The 22,223-nt window shown below is 35.5% G+C and overlaps 1 protein-coding gene across 4 annotated transcripts in view; it reads left to right on the forward strand.

Moving 5' to 3' along the window:
• LHX8 (LIM homeobox 8) overlaps positions 1-20,538 on the forward strand; it is a 29,681-nt gene extending 9,143 nt beyond the window's left edge. For all 4 annotated transcript variants that reach the window (XM_032494588.1, XM_032494587.1, XM_032494586.1 and 1 more), the window contains 6 exons: positions 1,890-2,011; positions 4,040-4,260; positions 4,783-4,886; positions 9,493-9,588; positions 15,923-16,106; positions 19,922-20,538. In XM_032494588.1, coding sequence (XP_032350479.1) covers positions 1,890-2,011; positions 4,040-4,260; positions 4,783-4,886; positions 9,493-9,588; positions 15,923-16,106; positions 19,922-19,998 — 804 coding nt within the window. In that variant the 3' untranslated portion in view covers positions 19,999-20,538. The remainder of the gene's footprint in view (positions 1-1,889; positions 2,012-4,039; positions 4,261-4,782; positions 4,887-9,492; positions 9,589-15,922; positions 16,107-19,921) is intronic.
• The last annotated feature ends 1,685 nt before the right edge of the window (positions 20,539-22,223 follow it).

Raw genomic sequence — 22,223 nt, forward strand, 5'->3', positions numbered from 1 at the left:
TTATTACAAGGTTATTACAAGGTATTGAATATAGTTCCCTGTGCTATGTAGTATGAACTAGGCATCTATTTTATGTATAGTAAGATCCATCTATTGCCCCATCCAGTACTTCAGTGCTCTAGTCATTTTGAGTGATTTTTTTCTGGCTTGGTCCTATATATGCATACATACACAGATTGGATCAATACCAGCCATCATGGAAGGTTTGTTATCTTCACAGTTTTTTCTGTTCACCTTACTTTCCTCTCTGGAGAGGAAGTGAAATATGAAGGAATTTTTTTTTTTTCAGTAAACTTTGAGGAAAGGTGACAAACCAGGCATTACTCCTGGCTTTAGGGAGCTAGAGAGCGAGTCTATCCTTGCTTAAAAAAAAAAAAAAAAAGAGTGTGGATAAGAGCTAAATACAGAGGGTCTTAAACAGGGAATACTAAAGGAAGCTCCTTGTACTTCTAAACTTCCACTTAATGGGGCCCATCTTAGGGAAAAATAGAAAGAAAATGCATCTTCAAGGACAGCTTTCACTATTATTCATTCCTTTAATTCTGATTTCCTCAGAGTTTTTCCTATTGTTTCTTTACTATTTCCTCTGCTTTCTCCTATGTGAACATGTAGCTCTTTTATAGCAATTTAAAATTTCACTAAAATATTACTCTCGTTAGTGCTTTGCAGAGAGGCACATAACTGTAATTAGAAGCCAGTGAAACTCTTTTTCAGCTTTGAAGTACGTTTTATATTTCATATCTCAGAAAAACATGTTGAACAGTAGTGCTAATGTGATAGAATCATTGGACAGATCATCTTTATTATGAAATAGTGGAACCAAAGCTGTATTTCACAATTTCCCAGTTTTCCAATGTCCTAATTTCTATTTTAGGCATTGGATTGATTTGTAGAGCATAACTGGTGTTTTTGCCTCATTGCCATTCTTATACATGAGGTTTAAGTAAGCATTAATCTGGTTCTCAGTTCCATTTAACAAGAGCAAACTTTAGGAGCCTGCATTACAGGCAAATTCAATTCAGTACACACCTTCCTTCTTGAAGGCTAAAGTTGTGATGCTTATAGTGTGAATGCCAACTGTTTAAGGTGAGGGCGATTATGATTTGTTCCTTGAATTGAGAGTATTTCATGCCCCTACTTAGAATATAAAGTGCTGGTTTATGTCTTACTCCTTGAAGTATAAATGGCAAACAATACCTGGGTGCATTCTTAGAATCACTTAAAATGGATTTTTTTCCCTCCAGGAACCAAGTCATTAAAGTAGGGTTACCAATATTCCATGTTTTAATGCTGTTATTTAATGTTAGAAGGGAGCCAGGGCTTCTGCTATATCAACATTTAAGTCTACCTTAGCAGTTTCTATTTTGTAAGTGAAATGGATTGCCTGGCTTCTTTACAATGGTAAATATTTATCTTACAAAGCTTTTTCATTTTCCTTCTCACTTTAACTAGTGCACAGTTTATAATTATTTGGCCAAAAATTTAGATAGAGAAGGTATGTGGCTTGATTTCTTTAGTTACCATATTTCATGGTGGGAAGAATTTGGTCAAATTAAAAATAAAATACCAGTGTGTAGAACTTTAAAGTGACCAAATTTTTTCCTGTGTTTATAGAAGTTTGATTTAAAAAAAAAAAAAAACTAAATTTTTCAGAGGTAATACAAAATGTAGACTATGCTATTGTGATGTTCTGGTTGGGGTCTAAAAGACTATATATCTAATGTATATTTGCATAAATGATACCTTTTAGATGGAAGCTTTTATTCAGAACATGTGTTAAAATATTAAGGAACCAGCTTTTAAAATTGCCTGATGCATAAAACCAATGAAGGATACTCCTGAGTGTGGTGTTAGAAAGACTCCTCATTCTGCCCCTTTTTCCTTCACAGGTGAATGACCTGTGCTGGCACGTCCGATGTCTCTCCTGCAGTGTCTGCAGAACCTCCTTAGGAAGACATACCAGCTGTTATATTAAAGACAAGGACATTTTCTGCAAGCTTGATTATTTCAGGTACACTGTGAAGCTTTTTTTTTTTTTTTTACTAAGTATATACTCCAAGAAATTATTATGAGAAAAGAATTTTGTAAATAGGCCCTCTTGTCCTGTTTCACTTGCTGAAGCTCACTTTTTCTTATGTAACATTTCAAAATGAGAATGCTTCATATTTTGAGGTATACTTTGTATTAAAACAATAAAATTAGTATGTTTATATGTTTCAGGGGCTAAATATACCAAAATTAATTTTAAATAAGTATTTCCACTTTGGCTAATGAAAGTTTTAGGTTTTAAAAACAGTGAATCTTCTTGGCTGTGCATAGGTATAAAGTATGAAATATAAAATGAATTATTGTGACAAAGCCCTTTGGAAAAAGTAGTAAGACAAAATGAAGTAATTATAGAAGAAAAAATTTAAGGTTTTGTTAAGGTTTTAACAGTTTACTGTAGAATAACTCCTAGTAATGTATCTATAAAATGCCAGCAGTTTGGAGAATATGATAAGACATTCATAAGAACTGACTGTTCCAGCACTGGAAATAAAACAAGTCTAATTACATATTCTGCCTAAAAGTCCTGTTTCTTTTGTCTATTCTTTGGTCTTTGTTTTGTGAGATTATATTTGCCTAGGATATTAAATGTAACATTTTCTCTGCATGGTCTCTTTATAATAGTTTAAATGTAAAGTTTCATCTAGGATTGGAATTCAGTTATTAGTGGATAGCTGTCTAGAATTTGAAATCATCCCTAAGTATGACTTTTTAAAATTATCATAGTTTAAAATTTGTACTTCCAAATGAAGAAGAATGTTCATTGTGAAATAGGGAGTTACTACTATATAATGAAGTTTGTTATACTAATTATGTAGTTTATACTCAATTTTAAAAACTGATTTCAGAGAGTTTAGTGATTGATTTCAATAAAATTGCTAGGTAATTTAAAGCACTTCATGAAACCAAGAGTCCTTTATTTTATAAAGTTGCAGAATTTTATAATTACCAAAAACATATTTCAGGTTTACTCTCATCAGGTTTACTCTCCATTTCCTCAAAAATCATAGCAATTTGCCTTCTCTTTTTAGGATATGCTAATCTTAATTTTTTAAAGGGTGCTTTAAAGCCCTTTGAAAGATTTGGTTTCTGATACTTACTGAAAGTCTAGTTCTTCAGGATTTTTTTATACTTCATATTTTATTCTGAAATTTACTTTTAGGATTCAGTTGGCAATACCACTAAAGATATATTAATGATCAGACCCAGACACATATACGTATCTAGAGTGACGTGGACATGCCAGGCTGTGACTGCGATGGTGGCAGGGACATGCAGAGAGGGTCCAGTCACTGGGACTGAGAGAAGAAAGAAACCTTTATATCCAGAATTTCGTTAAGATTAACTTGCATTTAATGTCCAGATATGTCTGTAAAAGTTTTAGATAATATTTCCCCTTCTCCTGTAGATGGTAATGTAATAGCTTGCTCACCAAAGGAAACATTGCTGAGTTTTCTTTCCTCATCCTAGGGTGAACAAGTTCTGTCTAGTCGTTCTTTGATAATATCAATTTTAAATGTTTTAATTAAAAAATATTTAAAGCGTTTTCTAAGTATCTCAGCTTGGTTTTAAGATGTCACTGTGTATGTCTTCAGTGGTATGCCTTTGCACTTTCAGGTTTCAACCTGGAGTGTGTGTGTGTGTGTTTGTTATCTTGAGTCTCTAGGTAATTTATAAATGCATTGATATTTGATACCAGAAGGATATGGAAACTCGTGTTTCATTTATTTTTAAAAGAGAAAATGCTATCTTCCTTTAGTTAGAGTAACAATGAGAAGTTTTTGTTTTATAAACAGGTTTGAATTATGACTCTCTCTCAAGTCTTGATTGCTTACCATATTGACTTTTAAAAAGTAATTGATTCCTGTTTCATTTTCAAAAGATTTAAATACTTGGGTTAATCCAGTGGGTCTAATGTGTTAGTTTCATCTTGGAGTGATGAATATCTCACCAAGCATTAAAATCTTCACCTCCTGCCCTTCTATTTATGTAGAAGGTATGGAACTCGCTGCTCTCGTTGTGGGAGGCACATCCATTCTACTGACTGGGTCCGGAGGGCCAAGGGGAATGTCTATCACTTGGCGTGCTTTGCCTGCTTTTCTTGCAAAAGGCAACTTTCCACGGGAGAGGAGTTTGCTTTGGTGGAAGAGAAAGTTCTCTGCAGAGTACATTATGACTGCATGCTGGATAATTTAAAAAGAGAAGTGGAAAATGGTAAATATATACTTAAAATACTTTTGAGTCTTTTGGGACAGTGAATACAGGGATAAAAATGATTTTTCCTAAGGTCATCTTAATGCATTATTTTGTGCAGTGTAATTGTGGTGAAACTCATTAAGCCCTCTACTGTTAGTGATGGTCTCCATCTGTTTATTTACAAGAGGAGCCATGACATGTGTGTTAGCTTTGTGCCATATTCTCAGAAAGCAGCCTTGAGTGCAGTGTTCTGTTTTGCTTTTTGTAACCAGTAGTTTCCATGTATTTGCCTTTGTAAGGATGAACCGTAGACATGCACATCCAACTTTTTGCACTTTTGACTAGATATACAAGCCTACAAATGAAATATCGTTTCCACAGTATATTTCTAGTGTGTTTTAAGACTTTAGGGATTTGGCAACCTAGAAGATGAATACAGTTTCATACCAAACCAGGAGATGCAAGAAACCTATTATACTGTATGACTGATGAACCTATTTGAGTTAGAAACATGTATGGTGTGTTTCTTTTTAAATGCAGGTAATGGGATTAGTGTTGAAGGCGCCCTCCTCACAGAGCAAGATGTTAATCATCCAAAACCAGCAAAAAGAGCTCGGACCAGCTTTACAGCAGATCAGCTCCAGGTAGACATGACAATGAATTTATGATTTTTGAAGCCCCTCCCCACCAAACAAACAAACAAAAAAAACAAACTGAAATTAACAAAACCAGACAACAACAACAAAACAATCTCTATGCTGTCTAAAAACATTTTTATGTTTTCAAAAAGGTTAACCTGTCTTTTTGTGAGAACTAACTTGTTAAATGTATGAAAACATTTTCCTAAAATGTTTATCAGTATTTTGAGAGTCATAATATGATATGAGCTAGTCATTCAAGTTTGTTTCCCTGGGGTTTGTTGGTATTAACATCAAAGTGGAAACAAAATGTTGATCTGTCCTGACTGCCTGATAAAAATCGGTTTAACTCAGGTATTTACATTACATTCTAATTGTGATAGAAGACAAAGAATTTTAGAACTCTTAACAGAAAGACATATAGTATGTGGGTCTGTGGGACACTAATGTGTTCATCTTTTTTTAACAAACCACATTTAATGGTCAAAACTATACATTTTTGAGTAGGAAAGAATTGAATATGCCTTCCAATAAACAGGAATCTATTGATTGACTCCAATCAAGTAGACCCCTTCTTGTTTTTAAAGATAGTAGAGGGAGTAATCCTATAATTTGTTGCTAAAGATTATGTCCCCTGAAAAGGGATGGCTCATTTTCAACTTAGTTGCCTTAAGTATAATTGTCATAAGTTCTATTTGTGCAAGCTGTTAAAAATAATGAAGTAATTACTCCTTGCTTTATATTTAAGTTTATACATATAAGGATTTTTTTCTTGCATTTTTTCAGATAAAGAAATCAGTTTTCCCAAAGATTAAGGCAATTGAGTTATTAAGGGGACTGAATTATTTGTTTTACATTAAGGTGAAATAACATTTGTTGAGCACCTACCATGTACTGCTGGGTGCTTTATACATAGTAGCCGTTTTAGCTCAGACTTTAAAGGACATTTACACAATATTAACAACTCAAAGTAATTTTTTGAAAAATCACATAATAATATTCTAAGACTTGTCAGTATTTAAGATGAATGCAGTAAAAGTGTTTCAAGAGAGAATTTTTATTTTGAGAACAAGAAAGGAGCCTTGATATGACACAAATAGTCCAAAGGAACTTAATGGCATTGGAAAGCAATCTAGCATTAAAATCTAGATCCATTCTGAAAAATTTCCAGGTGATTGTGCTGGATTTCTTAATTTAAGCATCAGCTACATGGTCAGTAAGTAAGAAGTGAAAGATAAGGCAATTGAAAGAAATGTCTGAATCTTGCTTTTCTGTAAGCCTCATTTGGTTGTAATAAAGATCACATAAAGCTCTAAGTTAGGAGGTGAGACTACCTATGGGAGACCTGGCAGCAAAATAGCTAGTAGCTAAAAGGTGTCTGAGTTAAGATAGAATGTCTAATATAAATACATTCTATTCTTAAAATGGGCTGTTTCCAGGAAAGTCTGGCTATAATTTTAATAGTCACAAGGCTGATCATTTTAGTTTGATATAAAAATTTAATAGTAAAGGATAAGTGTGCAAATTTGAAACCACTTTAGGTAGATACAGTCTCATATAGGAAGATAGGTACAGATACTGACTAAATAGAAAGGGAATAATATTCGTGGAGGTCTTTGTACGCCAAGTCCTGTGCCAGCGTTTTCTCTACACTGTCTCTTTTATCTTACAATAATCCCATGATGTAGGTAGCCTCATCCAGGAAGTGCAGGGACTCCCCTCAAGGCAGACCACCAAGGGAATGACAGAGAAAAGATTTCGACCCTGCTCCTCAGATTTCTAGTCTTTTCATTTTTCTTGGCCTCCCGGGAGACCAAGAGTAGAACTGTGCCTTAACAAAACTCCACCTAATGGCAGTGGCAGCTAAAATGAGAGTGAGAATCTTGTAGATCACCTTATAGTTTTAAATTGCAAATTTGCATAAACAATTTAAGTCATGCATTATTATATGAAAATGTGATCTGATTCATAAGTTTAAAAACATTGTATCAGAATCATAGGTTTTTTAAAATGAGAGCAGAAATTATATACTTTCAAAACATGTTCTCATTTATTCAATATTTATTAGTATCTATCTATACCAGGAGTGGCTGAAACAAATGAGACACAATCCTTCTTCTCAAGAGGTTCTTTGTAGTTTAGGAATCTAAGATAGCTTGAATCATTATACTTTGCCAGAACATCTAATAAATCAGGCAATGTAGCTCATTGTCAAATTGTCCTAATTTTCAAAAAGCTGAATGTATTCAAGTAGTGCTTGAATTCAGCAAAACAATAAAATATAGGTCAAGGAAGTCAAGGGTATTCATAGAGTACCTGCTCTGGACAGAGGAGAGTTAAAATGGGAGGAATAAACAAAATAATTTTCCCCAAAGCTTCTTTAGAAACTTATGGGAAGGAAAAATAGTTTAAGACTTACAAAGTAGAATATTATTTTATGTTGGCAAAAACATTTCAAATATTGTCTCATTTGTAGAAATTGTATTTAAGAAGTTACTGCCAGTGTTATGGTTTGTTTATTGTGGTTGGAAGCACCTGCTCAAGGATTATTAATGGTAAACATGCCAAGGTTAGCGCCTACTTTAATCTACTTTCAGATCAACTTGGTTGGCTGCTACCATGCAGACTCCTGACATTTCTGGTAGACTTCCTGCCCTTAAAATGATGTATCTACAGAAGCTCGCTCCTTGACCATGTTAAAAGAGCTCAGAAAAGGAGCAGGGTGGGTTCTGGCATCGTTAGTAACTGGAGAGTAATGAAACTAAGTCAAAATTAAGAGTTCTTTTGTGAGACTAAATACTGATAAACACATCTTACTTTTCCTTTAGCATATTCCAAGTTTTTCTTTATTCCTTGATGAGAAATTGCTTTAGTAAATGTCTTTTGGTTCCATTATTAAATTGTGAATTTGAAATGCATTTGTGAAAAGCATGCTGTTTTTGTTTCATAAGTGATCAATAATGGCCTTACAAGCAAATCTTTAAATATCTGTTCAGCTTTTTCCCTTGAAAAATTAAAAAACAAAGACATAATTAATCTGCTCATTTTTTTTCCTTCTTGGAATGTTACTTGCTCAACTACATATAAACATACCTACATACATGAAGATATTAAAGTAACACATTTGGAGTAGGAAATGAAGTGAACTGGGTGAGGTTATGAACTTTCAGGCTGATTCTGCCCATTTTTAAAGCAAAAATACACATGGTTTTGTTTACAGTGATAGATGACAAGTATATAGTTGGACAAGAAGCCAGAAATACCTTATTCTAGAAGAGTCACTATCTGAGAGAACTTAACTGAATAAATTATATAATTTGTAACCTCATAAAGTTTCCTGGAGCAACATTGGTCTTTTTTTCCACATCATCTTCAGATTTTCCTCGCATTGTCAGAGTTATTCTGTCACAAACTCTTAAGCACATACCATGTGACAGGAAGGGGGATTAACTCGTGGGGATGTGAAGAATAAGACGTTCCCTTTGCCTTCAAGAAGCTCGCTTTCTGCTGTGGGAAGCTAGACCTGCTAATGAATTATGTAGCTACCTCGTGACAAGTGCAGTGGCAGAAGGTAGTATTACATGAGGAGTATGGCGGAGATTGCAGTCCATTTCGTCTGTTGGAAATGGCGTTGAGGTCAGGAGTACTTAACGTCTTTAGGTTACCCGCATTGCACGCCCACAGACATGCACCATCATGTTGAATGCCAGACTCCCCCCTCTCATTCTTTATAATACTTTCTTCATATTTTGTAATACTTCCCTCTGTTGACTTTTAAGTAGTAAAGTTCAAATATCCCACTTGATTCCAGTGATTCCCTTCTCTAAAGAATCCAAAGCCCTTGGCGTGTGCATTTATTCTGGTACTTCTCCCCCACCCCCTACCCTCACTCCACGCTTCTCTTTAGCTTGTGTTGTTGCTAATAACTGGCATGTCCATATCTTTCTCCCAGGAAGTTGAGACCAGATTCCAATCCAAAGGTTCATAGTAGATTCACCTGGGAGTTTTTCAATCTAGAAATGTCTAGGTCCTAGGAAATCCTTATTCAGTGAGCCAGTGGGTATCTTTTTAAGATCCCAGATACTCCTTTGCATAGAGCAAGTAGTAGAACAATTAATGAAGGAGTCAATACAATTAAGTGGAATCCATCTGTTGCACTGTCTACTATTTGCAGACTGATCATAAAAATTGTTGTAGGGGACTTGAACCTATTTAACTCAGTAGAGGTTGAAGATATGATTTTTGTATTTTTAAGTTTTTTAATGCTAGCAATTTTTAACAAAATGGAAAAAACAGCAAATAGACTTATACTATTATGCATTTTATTTGTGGGCTGTAAGAATGGAAGAAAAGGTGAGCTTATTTTTAACAGCATAGTTGAGAGACAAATTTTCATGTTGAAATTTTTTTTTAAGATTTCAACATAGTTTGTGTGTAAATTTACACAATATGCATTCTTTTTATTTATACATACTTCCTTATACTGATTTTTAAGTAATAAAATACAAGTATCCCATTTTCTTATGCATGTCTTATCTCTCTTGTCATCAAAATGCAGAAGATGGAGCTGCTTATTTTTAGCTATTTACTACCTGCATTTTTTAAAAAACAGGTTATGCAAGCACAGTTTGCTCAGGACAACAACCCAGATGCACAGACCCTCCAGAAACTGGCAGAAAGGACAGGCTTGAGCAGACGTGTGATACAGGTGATTATTTTAAGAGATGCTAAAAGTTTATTCTAGAACTTTATAACTGTGCATTGGTTTTCTTTTGTGAAGAAATGTCAAAGCATCAGTTTCCCATTTTAGGTCTCTTCTCACTAAATCAGTTCTTTTGAACCTGATAATTAGCCTGCTTGGGCTAGGCTGCCATTTGTTAAATGAATCTTTGCACAAGTTACTTCATTCATTGCTCACAGCAACCCTAGGATCCTTAGGCTAAAAAAGACAACTTTGATTCCTAGGTTGTTTCTGAGGCCAGAAATTTTTTCTGCTTTTCTATGATTGTGTATGCGAGTGAGTGTGTGTGTGTGTAGGGGATGCTGATGGTCTGTGTTAAAGATCCTGGTAGAAGGAGTGATGTGAAAGAAAACCAGGGAAGGATGAGTTAGAGCAAATGTGTTGAAAGATAAAATTTATGTTTGCAGATTGTAGGAGATGGGATAGTTGGAGCTGAACTTGGAGAGGCTTGTGAATGTAGAATTCTCTCCTGAGCAGGAAAAAGCTGTGATACTGTGACTTTAGGAAGAAAGGGCTGGTGAGAGTACATAAGAAGAATTAGTGTTGGGAGAAACTGATAGAGACAGGCACATTAGCTAGGATGCCCAGCAAAGTAGTGATTTTTTTTTTTGAATGAAAGATTCTTTAAATTCTATACAGCTTTATAATTTTCAAAAGTTTCACACACATGATTTCCTATAATCCATAATAACCCTTTTTTTCCCCTATACCCTTATATTGCCCCTACCCTTTTCCCTCTCCTTTCTGGTAACCACTAGTTTTTTCTCTAAATCTGTGAGTTTACGTCTTTTCTGTTTTATTCACTAGTTTGTTGTGTTTTTTAGATTCTACATATAAGCAATATCATACAGTATTTGTCTTTCTCTGACTTACTTCACTTAGCATAATGCTGTTCAAGTCCATCCATGTTGCTGCAGATGGCAAAATTTCATTCTTTTCTACGGATGAGTAGTATTCCATTGTGAGTGTGTGTTTGTGTGTGTGTGTGTGTGTGTGTATCTCACATATTCTTTATCCATTCATCTGTTGATGGACACTTAGGTTGCTTCCATACCTTGGCAATTGTAGATAATGGTGCTATGAATGTTGATCTTTTTGAGTTAGTCTTTTTTGTTTTTCTCAGGTACATAACCAGGCATGGAATTGTTGGGTCAAGTGGTAGCTCTATTTTTAGCTTTTTGAGAAACCGCCATATTGTTTTCCACAGTGGCTGCCCCAAGTTACATTCTCACTAACAAAGTAGTGATTTTTTGAAAAGAGACTTAAGTGAGGTAATGGCCTAGAATTCATTGGGAAACCTTTTAATGACTAAACATTGATGGCAGGTTCTGGATGCTAGAGAAACAAGAAAAAGACCTGGATGCTATAGTGGGGAAGGAGAGAGAAATCAAAGATGACACTTAAATTTGAAGTCAGAATATCCACGGAAATGGTGATATTGACAGGAGTGCTAAAGTTTTTAAAACAAAAAAAGCTGGGAGGGAGGTGAATTCCCTTCTGGTTCTGCTGATCGTGCAATGATGATGGCAAGTGAGTATGTAAACAGATGTTTTAAAGGATGAGCAGGGCTCAGATCCAATGCCATGAAATTGGGTAAGATGCTTTGGAAAGAGATTATGAACAGTAAAAAGTGAAGAATGGACTTAACGGAGAGAGCAAGGTAAGGGGTGCTGTTTGAATTAGTTACAACCAGAATCAAGGAATGAATTTGGCATAGAAGCATCCTGGAGGCCCAAGGATTGAGGTGGGTTCAAGATGGAGGTGGTCAGCTGTGTCAGGATCTTATATTTCCCTCAGATTAGGGAATTGGAAAATAATTTTAAATAACACTTAAGGTTAAAAAGAGGAATTAATAATGCAAGTAATTAACTATCGAGATGAAGTTCGATGGCAGAAACGTTAAGTACAACACTGCACATAGAATGTTTTATTTCTTAAATTAGGTGGTTGGTAAGCAGGTGTTTATTCTTCAGCTTGTTCCTAGTAAGCCCGAAGTATTTCATAGTTTAAAAAAATCATCTGTACCAAGAAGCCAGTGGAAAAGACCTGATGGTACTGCAGCTTCTCTAAAGACCCAGATTCCCAGTGGATTTGGTTGAGTGCAGTGTAATGAGGTTCTCTGAGGAGGCAAGTCCCATGACCTCAGTACTTTTCAAAAGTCCAGGGTATTGTGTTTATTTCCGAGTGCTGCATTTTAGAAAGGGACTAACAAGGAACCATTGTGAAAAGAGTGCTCCCTTTAGAGAGAGGTTAAGGTTGTGAAAGTCTAGAAATAATGTGCTGGTATTAATGGCAAGAGGGATATTTATCTGGAGAAAAGATTAGGAGGTAGTAGGGGAAGGAATACTACAAACCGAGTAGATGTCTTTAAATATACGTGAAAGGCTGTCCTGCCGACAGCAGGACCAGGTCTCTGCAAGGGGATGACAGAAGAAACCGATTTTACTCACAATGAAGAATCTTCTCAGTATCCAAGGCTGCAAAACTGGCATGGGCTCCCACTGGGGTAGTGAGTTTCCTGGAAGTGACGCTTCCTTTGCTGAGGTAGTTCAGATGCAATGCCCTGAGGGTTCCCTCTAATCTAAGGCACTATACTTCAATGACAGTGGCTGCTGCAGCTAAGTCAGATTCATGATTATTAGGTTTTAGATTATTTTGAAGTTGGAAGCAAATGAAAATGGAGGATTTTCTGAGAGCTTTTCTTATTATTTGAAGAAGTAAGGACCCCAGACAGATATCTGTCTTGTGATTTCCAGGTATTTAGGTCACCAGTATTACGAGCAAGTTAACTTGATTCCAAGCACTAAAACTAGGAGAATATATTGTTGGATAGTGGTGGCTTTTAATATGTGAAAATTGAATTTAAATATTCTTGATAAGACAGCAAAGGAAGGAATGCTAGCATGCATATATAAAGTGTGTGAATATATATATGTGTATACAATTCAGATATATAGTCCTTCACAGTATCTTTGAGGAATTAATTACTGCGATCTCAAATGGTTGTCATAACCTCTTTCTTGAGCCTACTTTCTAGCATTGAGCACACTTTAGAAAAATTAGAGATTTGATTACTAGGCCTTGATTATAATTTGCAACCTAGGTTACCCAAAGATTAGGTAGAAACAGTGGTCTGACACACGGAGATAATCTCACCTTTACCAGTTAAAGTCTGCTTAGTGAGACATAATAGAGCAGATCATCACTGAACTGAAATCACAGAATAAAGATGGATGATTTTACTTTTAACTCTCTGCATCCAGATACAGCCATTGTTCACCTATCCTTACAGAGAGGTGAATTATGAGTTGTGTATCTTATGGAAACAAGATAAAACATTGCTATTTCTTTCGATCAGTGTGCCAGGAATTCTCTTTCTATATTAAGATCTACATCAGTTTTACTGCTGCACATACTGAGCATAGCACGGTTTATTCTGTTTATTTCCAGTTTTTCGCTATCATAAAAATGCTTCAGTGAACATTTTGTATACACCTTGCATATTTGTTCAGTAGTTCCCATAGGATAAATTTCTAGAAGTAGGATTGTTGCATCAAAAGATAAAACATTTTTTAGGGCCTTTAACTGATAATACAAAAACCACCTTGCAGAAAGGTCATAACCAGTTTATTCTGCTTCGTATGAAATTTCCCTCTCCCCAGGGCATGCACGTCTTTAAAACTATCATTCTTCTACATCCTTTTCAATTTGGTAGTCAGAAAATTGTTTTCATTTGTATTTCTTTTATTATCAATAAACCTAACATGTTTGCTTATTTTGTAATTTTAAATTGTTTTTAGCTCACTTTTCTATTGGATTATTTCCTTTCTCTCCACTTACTGCTTTTTATTCTGTTTATCATGTTAAACACTCATGGTTCATCAATTTCCTTTTCATTTATTTTTTTTCACATAGAACTTTTACATGGTTCATCAATTTCCTTTTCATTTATTTTTTCCACATAGAATGTCTATATTTTTGTTGAATAACAAAATCAAATCTCTCAACATTTTTCTTCTCGTAACTTTGGCCCTTTTTATGCTTCCCTACCTGAAGAGTATACCGTGTTGGTTTTTGTTCCTTAAACACTTACTTACACCTAAACTTTAATTTATCTGGAATTGACTTTTGGTTACATATTGTAAGGTAGATATCTTTCTATTTTTTTTCCTCCCAAATAATTAGTCAGCTTTCTCTAAGTCAGTATTTCCCGGTTATTTAAAGTTCCATCTTTTTCATACATTAAATTCTCGTATTTGGTTCTTTGGGTGTTTTAAGAGATTCCTTTTATGCGTTAGTCTTTTCTTTTGCAGAATGTCTACATGACCTACTTTCAGCTTATGTATCTCACAGTTTAAAACCCAAAAATGTTTCCAGTATGTTGCTCAGAAGAAAATTTAATTCTTGTCAGAAGTTTACAAACCAGGAGGAGGAAATTTTAAGTCAGTGAAGAGAGTCAAAAGGACTTGTATTTGAATCCTGAAGCTAGGCAGCCCTCATGTCAGAAGTTACTTTCTGACATCTGGAATCCTTAACTGTATTTTGCTGTGCAAGTTACATTACACTTTGTTCTCAAACCTCTCTCTGCTTAATTACCTGTTATCTTTCCAAGGAGCTATTTGAATTGGCATTAAGGTAGTTAATCTATTGTTCATGTCATGCCTTCATATTTATTGACAAAGTTTGGGATTAAAAAAAGTAACTGAATAGGTTCTATCCAATATGTATGTATGTAATTTATTGGAAACAAGATACTTTGAAGAGACTCTGGGAATCCTAGTGCCATCTATATTGGGTTATATGCAGTGCTCTGGGGTGCATGTCTTCAGGAGCTTTCCTCAGGGAAAAGGCAGGTGGCAGCAGTCCCCGCTTACAAGTTGGAGAAAGTGTATGTCTTTTTGGCTGTGTGGGTGACAGCAGTGGCACCTGTTGTTAAGAGAACTGTGACTGAAGGCTTTGGGTATGGTCTCTGTGTAGGTATCTAAGAGTCCAACATTCCAGAAGTTAGGGGAGAAGGCTGGGACTTCTCACTTCTTTTCCTTGATCAGTGCCTAATTTTGTTCCTGAAATACTCCTCCGGTGCAACCTCTCAGCCACCTGCTGAAAGCTGCATACCCCATTACATTATTAGTTTTTATTGCTTTGTTTTTAATCCTGAGTTTATACTTTGCAGCCTTCTGTTTTTGAGTCCCAAGGGCAAGGTGTGTCTTTGAAATCAGGTCAGCTTTTTTCATCTAAATCTTTTTTACAGCTTCCTTCTGTTTCACATTATTCCGGCCTGATTCCCTTGTGCCATCAAGTAACTACCTGTCAGCCCTGGGCCAACTTATGCCCTTAGCCTTATGCCCTGATCCCCAAATGTTCTTATCCTAATTTCCTTAAAGATTTTACCCCTCCACTTCTCTCTCTTCTTATGACAAAATTGTTTGGAGTGATAGCAAATCAATGCTATTGTATTTTAATAGAGTAACAGTTTGTAGGCAAGTTTTATCTAGGAGCAGGGAGTTCAAATGCAGGTAGCTTAGTTACTGGAAGCATCCTGGGCAGTCTAGCCTTCCTTACGCTGACCTGCCTGTCCAACTGTGCTTACCCAAAATTGGCTTCCTTTATTTCTGCAATAGAGTGGACAACAGGGTGGTTAGCTCTTTACATTTTGTGAACTTTTCCACCAGTGGATGTGTTTGTATTTTATCCTGCTTAAATATCGCTAGTTGTTTCTTATTGTAAGCCTGACCTTAACTTGTTTCTTTAAGAATAACCTATGTATTCACCAAGAGAAATTGAACTCAGCAGGTTAAAATGTGACTGGAATAACTGAATCAAGAGGTTTGTAGAAAGCTTTAAGTTCTCAGTAGGAATTTTAGTCATTTGAAAAAGGATTTAAAGTAAGTCCAGCAGGTGTCTGAGAATACATTTAGTCGTTTATTTATTTATTTTTTAAATTTCTGACTGAAAGGTCTTTTCCTGTTTTCTTCCTCATCCCAAATGCCATTAGTAAAACCAAGGAAACTTTTTTGGAGTTCTTGAATCCCTTCCCCATTTTTATTTTGGAAGATGCTGGTTTAGTATAGAATCAGGTGTTAAGTAAATCACCACATAGTTATTATCTGGACAAAGATTGTGCAAGATAATTATGCAAAAATGTTTTTCTTGTGTCCAGAGGATTTTTTTGGGGAAAAAAAAAAAGCTTATTTAAAGGTTTATACTGTGCTTATATGGTAGAGTAATTGAGGTTGCATTCCTTGTTAAATCGAGCTGATAATGTGACGTAGCTGCATTGCTTTTTCCCTCCCTCCCTCAGGTGTGGTTTCAGAACTGTAGAGCACGTCACAAGAAACACGTCAGTCCTAACCACTCCTCCTCTGCCCCAGTCACAGCAGTCCCGCCCTCCAGGCTGTCACCACCCATGCTAGAAGAAATGGCTTATTCCGCCTATGTGCCCCAAGATGGGACGATGTTAACTGCGCTGCATAGTTATATGGATGGTAGGTATCCTAATATTTAACAGCTGTCTCCCAAGCAATCAATTACTGGTAACTTCTAATAGTATATGATTGATAAGATTCACATTTTGAAATATTACCTCAGTAGCAGCTGAAAAATACTGTGGGGAGTGCAGTAGGGAGCAGAACTACCCAACATTCTTACTTCCGTGATTACCTTTTAAGGGGCAAGTTTAACACTCACCTCACAGCTAAAATGCAAATGTGATAATAACTCATAGTGCTTGATTTTTAGGAAAACATTTTTTTGTTGTTTAATCTAATCATATTTAAACAACTTATTTTCCTATGGTCACAGAAAGTATTCACACTCAGATTTTTAAATTGGGGTTTGCTGAATTTTGTGTTAAAGAAGCTTTTTTTATTGAAGCAAAACATACATACAGAAAAGTACACACATAAGTATTCAGCTTGATGAATTCACAAAGGGAGCATATGCATGTAAATGCCACCCAGACAAAGCAGTAGAACATAATTAGCACCCAGAAGCTTTCCTGATATCTCCTGCCAATCATTGTCTTCTTCCTCCAAGGTAACATTGCCTTGACTTTGAAAATCATGTCTTCGTTTCCCCTATTTTGTACTTTATATAAATCAAAACATACAGAATGTATTCTTGTGTCTCACTTCTCTCAACTACAGTGTTTATGAGATTCTTCTGTCTTGTGGCAAGAATCAGTGATTTGTTTGTTTTCATTGTTACACGGAATTCCACTGTAGGAAAATATACCACAGTCCACTTCAGGGTTGATAGGCATTTGTGTTTTTTCCAGTTTGGGCTTTTATGTATATACTGCTGTGGACTTTCTTGTGCATGCCTTTTAGTTCACACTTCTATTTGGTATATACCCAGGAGTGGAACATTGGGTCCTGGCTACACATACACTAAACTTTAGTTGATTCTGCCAAAAAGTTTCCCATGGTTGTTGAACCAGTTGACCCGCGGACCAGCAGCACATGAGAGTTCAAGGTGCTCACATCCTCGCTAATACATGGGATGGTGTGACTACTTAATTGAGCCAGTTTGATGGCCGTCTAGTGCTGTCTCATTGTTTTCATTTGCCTTTGCCTCATGGCTGCTGAGATTGAGCATTTTTTCGTTGGGCATTTGCATATCATTTTTTTGAAGAGCCTATTTATAGTTTTTGTTTGTTGGTCTATTGGCTTCCTTTTTTTTTTTTTTTTTTTTGGTTTGCTTTAGTTCTGGCTATATTCTGCATATAAATAAGTTTTTGAGGATTATATGTGTTGCAAATATCTCCTATTCAGTGGGTTGCCTTTTTTTCCTCTCTTAAGGGTACATTTTGTTGAGCATAAGTTCCTAATTTTAATGTAGTTCATCTCATCAGTTTTTTCTTCTTGGGGAGTGCTTTTTTTGTGACCTGTTCAAGAAATTGTTTCTACTCAAAGGTAATAAAGATATCCCTCCTATGTTACCTTCTAGAAACTTTGTTGTGCCTTTGACATTTAGATTTACAGTCTATCTGGAATTGAATTTTGTATGTGATGTGAAATAGGGAGCAAAATTTTTTTTTATGTTTATGAAGGTACCAGTTTCCCAGCTGCTTGACTGCACCACATTTGTCAGAAATCAAGGGTCCAAATAATGTATGTCATTTTCTGTACCCTCTCTTCTGTTTTATTGGTCTCTTTATTTTTGTATCAATACCCACCTGTTTTAATTATGTTAAGCCCATAATTCTTGATATCCAATAGTACAAGTCTTCTTACTTTGTTGTTGTTCACGTTTGTATTGCTTATTCTTGACCCTCTGCATTTCCATAAATTTTTCCATCAAAAAAAAGGAAAAGAAAAACAGTTGAGATTTTGATATAATCTGTTAGATCAATTTGTAGGAAACTGCCACTTAGTAATATTGTCTTTGATACTATGATCTTGGTCTGTCTTTCTATTTACTTAAGTCATCTTCAAATACTCTCTTCTATTCCAGAGTTTTCTGTTTAGTAACTTGCACATCTTTTGTTAGGTTTATTCATGAGTGTTTGTTTTGATGCAATTGTAAGTGGTTTCTCTTCTGTATGTGGAAATCTAGGTTGGCAGCCTGGCAGCTGTGTTCTTTCAGCACTTTGGTGATACGAATAATGTTGTCTTCTAGCTTCCAGGGTTTCTTTTTAGTATATAGATAGTTAATTACCTTGATATCACTTAACTGCTGAAGTCAGCTGTTGACCTTATTCTTGCTTCTTTGAAAGTGAATGTCTTTTTTCCCGAGCGTTTCTCTTTGGGTTCGGTTTTTAGTTTTATTATAAGGTGCCTTGATAGGCGTCTTGACTGTGTAGCTTGATGTATTTCATTATGGAAAAGGATCAGCTTTGTCTCTTCAAATATTGTTTCTGCCCTTATTGAAAAAATTCTTATTTTCCAGCCTTTTGCCCTTCCACATTTTCAGTCTTGATATTTTATTCTCACAAAACTTTTCCAGTTCACCAATTCTCTATGCTGTAAAACTCATCCACTGAGTTCTGAATTTCAGTTATTATGTTTTCAGTTTTAGAATTTCCATTTCATTCTTTTATATAGTTTCCAATTCTATGCTGGAATTATCTATTTTATCACTTTATTCCTTAATAAATTTGTTATATTAAAGTTTATATTTAATAACTCCAACATCTGGATCTTTTGTGGGTCTGTTCTATTGTTTTTTTTCTTTTTTGTTTCAGCTGAGTCATGTCTTCTTATTTGCCTTGTTATTTTTTACTGAACTCCAAATGTAGGATATGAAAAGTTAGAAATAATTTGAGGCTCTGGATGAGATCTCCCACCAGAAAGGATTTAATTTTGCCTGTGGCAGGCATTTTTCAGGGGAAGATCAAGTTAATCCAATCAGGCATTGGTCCTAACAAGGGCTGGTATATTTCTGGGTCATTACTCCTTGGATTTAACCCTTTGGGATCCCTAAAAAAGCCTGTGCTTTGTTTTTGTTGTTTTAAGCTAGAGCTTCTCTTCAGTGTTCTTCACCCCCAGCCAAAGTCTAACTCTTGAAAACTCTGCTAAACTTCTCAGCCTCTCAGACATTCCTTTTCTTTTAAAATTGTTAATAAACTTGTGGAGGAAAATTAGCCTTGTTTTATTTCCCTCCTCCTCTGGAATCTGACTTTGAAGATTCTCCCTACCTTGGTATCTTTCAGATGCCTTCAAACAGATTAAAAAAAAAAATGTTTCCAGCTTTCTTAGTTGCTCTCAGAGGGAAGTTTGGTTTGAAGCAACACAGTCCTTACTGAGAATGGAAACTTCATTTTAAGGTTCAGTTAAAGAAAAATCAACCTGTACCGTAGTTGCCCTTTACTTACACTAGGACTAAAAAGGTGTGTGTTCACGTGAATGGCCGTGGTGTTGCCTGAGTCAGATGTGTTTTGATGTATGTTTAAGCAAGAGGACAGTTAAGCATTCACAAGTGAGAACTGGTGGTGGGGGTCATCCTCTACAGGCACCTTCATATGAGAGCTAGCAACATCTCTTCAGACAAAGCTCACGTGTGTCTCTAGCTGCAGGTAAAGTGCAGTGAATGGGGTATGGACGGAGGACATTAAAGTGCCAAAATCTTGTGGCCCCAAATAAAGATTCTGGGGTAAACCATCCCTGGATTCTCATTTAATACTTTATTCACTATGCTGAATAAGCTAATGTTCCTGCTGAGGTCAGTGGAACTAGTGTAGCTTGGTGCCCTCGGCTGTGATAAGTAATGAAAGAACATTGACTTGGATTGTTTTGTCTGTTTTTAAATCAGTTTTATTTACCCTACAAAACTGATCCACAAATCTCTTTCTATTTTGTAGCTCATTCACCAACAACTCTTGGACTCCAGCCCTTGTTACCCCATTCAATGACACAACTGCCAATAAGTCATACCTAATTCCTTTTTTTTTTCAGGGATAGAAATGATTAAGGATATAAACTTGTCATTTACTATGTATAAAATACCATTGAAAAGATATTAATGTTAATTTTTTATTTAACACCCAAAGCATTTCCAACATCACTTTGCTGCCCAGGTATGTATCTCTAGTTGGCCTGCAAGACACTTTTATTGATTCTTCATTTTTTTTGTAAAGCTTATGTTTACAAGAAGAAAACAAATCAAAACCTTTTTTTTAATTGTATGGAAATGGTTCACTCAAGTGTGTATCTGTTAATTTATTTGTCATCAAAAGAGCACTTTGCCTAAAAGAAAGGACTGACAAGTGTGCAAAATGTTTACAATCCTTTGTGAAATTGTAGTTTATCATTAGTTTGTATCTGTAAGTTATTGTTATAAATATGACCTGTATTTTTTGTTATATACAACTTTATACTTTGAAGCTTGTATCTGTGAATTTGCAACTGAAATTTATTTTGCCAATGTTTTCTGAATGAACTGAATAAAGCTTCTGTTGTAGCATGCCATGCAAACACATTATTGTGTTTGTGGTTGATGAACTATGGCTGTACATAACACTATAGTTTAAAAAGCCCACCAATATAAGTTTATTAAACATTTTCCATTCTTGTGAAAGTTTCAACCAATTTATCCTTTTTGTGTGTGTGTGTTTTCAGCAGTAAGTTGACTTTAGTCTCTTTCAAACATAATTCTTAATTCTAAAAAGTCATTCTGTTTTGAGCTGTGTTGTGAGTACATTTTAATGGAAAACTTGTTTGTGGATGATTGCATTTAAGAAAAGAATACATGAAAATCTCTAATTTGGCAAATTGTCTCTTTTGAACTAGCTAATAAAATTAATGTGAAAGAAAAGGCAGAGCACTTTTCAAAAATGACCTTTTTGGGGTGTCCCAGGTCAGAAATAAAATGTAAGCAATAAGAATATATTCCTTCAGGGTTGAAAAAGGAGAGCTAGAAGTATTTGGGGTTTGTGATCAACATTTCTAGAGCAGAGACTCTTTACTTTTTCTTCCTAGTGAACCCTCTTTAGGGATTGTGATTCTGAGAGCTGAAATCTAAACCTCAGGACTTTACCCTATGTAGCAGTGGACACTTGTCTCGGAATTACAAAAGTAAGTAGTGCCACCCTCACTTATTTTTGGGTTTAAAGAACTTAATCCGTACGCACTTCTTGTCTTTCATATACCAATCAGAAAAAGAAAAAGGTGGTGAGAAAAAAATATTAAGAATCTTAAATTTGAGTCTTTGTTTAACTTGGTGGATTCACATCTGGCTGACGACTGGAAGTAATAGTGGACTATTTGTAATTCTATTCTAGCAATCATAAATGCAACCAGAAAGCAATCATGTGGATGTCAGTAACTTACTATCTGCCTCAAACCAGAAGCAACAAACCTAAGTTTCACTAGGGGAGAAAAGAGCAGAAACATTTTATCTTATTTTTTTAAAACTTGCTACTCCAGTTAGAATCCTTTTGGCCAGAAATAAACATAGCCAATAGTCACTCTATCTGATCTTGTGAAATGGATGCCAATCCCTTGAATTTTGCCTACCTGTCTCAGGCACGAAGTGGTGAGGTCAGCTTTACCTTTACCAGATGTGGAGGAGAGCTCTTGTAGTCTAGCCAACCTCTGTAGCAGCTCATAGCGTTTCCCAGCTGCATATAATTGGCACCAGTTAGTTGGAAGATGCTTGATTATGAGTGTTTTTTCTCTCTTTCATGTCTTTTTCCTGTGTTCACTACCCTCTGACTGTTCAGAGAAATTTTATAAACCAGATCACTATCCTATTCAGTTACCAAGATGAATGCTCAAAGTTGAAGTAAAATTTCCGTAACAGAAAATACAAAGCTGTCAAAATGAATGAGACATATATCCAGCATATAAAGTTGTTAATAATAAAATGACATAGATAAGGAAGCACTAAAAATTTTTGCATGTGATACAAACACATGACTATGTTTTCATTTCTATCAGTGGAAGTCAGAGATCCTAATTTTGTAACTTTAAATTAGGGAAAAATGTATTTCCATATTAGTAACACTCAGTGTAAGCATGAAGGCACAGTACCTATTTGCTTGAAATTGGTGATCAAACAACTTTTGTTAGGATTGGAAGAAGACTTTCTATTGTTGGACTAGCAAAGACCTGGGTAACGAATAAGTTATCTCTTAGGCATTCAGAGATCCATCAACTGCAAGA

Source organism: Camelus ferus, chromosome 13, assembly GCF_009834535.1.
Source record: "Camelus ferus isolate YT-003-E chromosome 13, BCGSAC_Cfer_1.0, whole genome shotgun sequence".
Lineage (NCBI taxonomy): Eukaryota > Metazoa > Chordata > Mammalia > Artiodactyla > Camelidae > Camelus > Camelus ferus.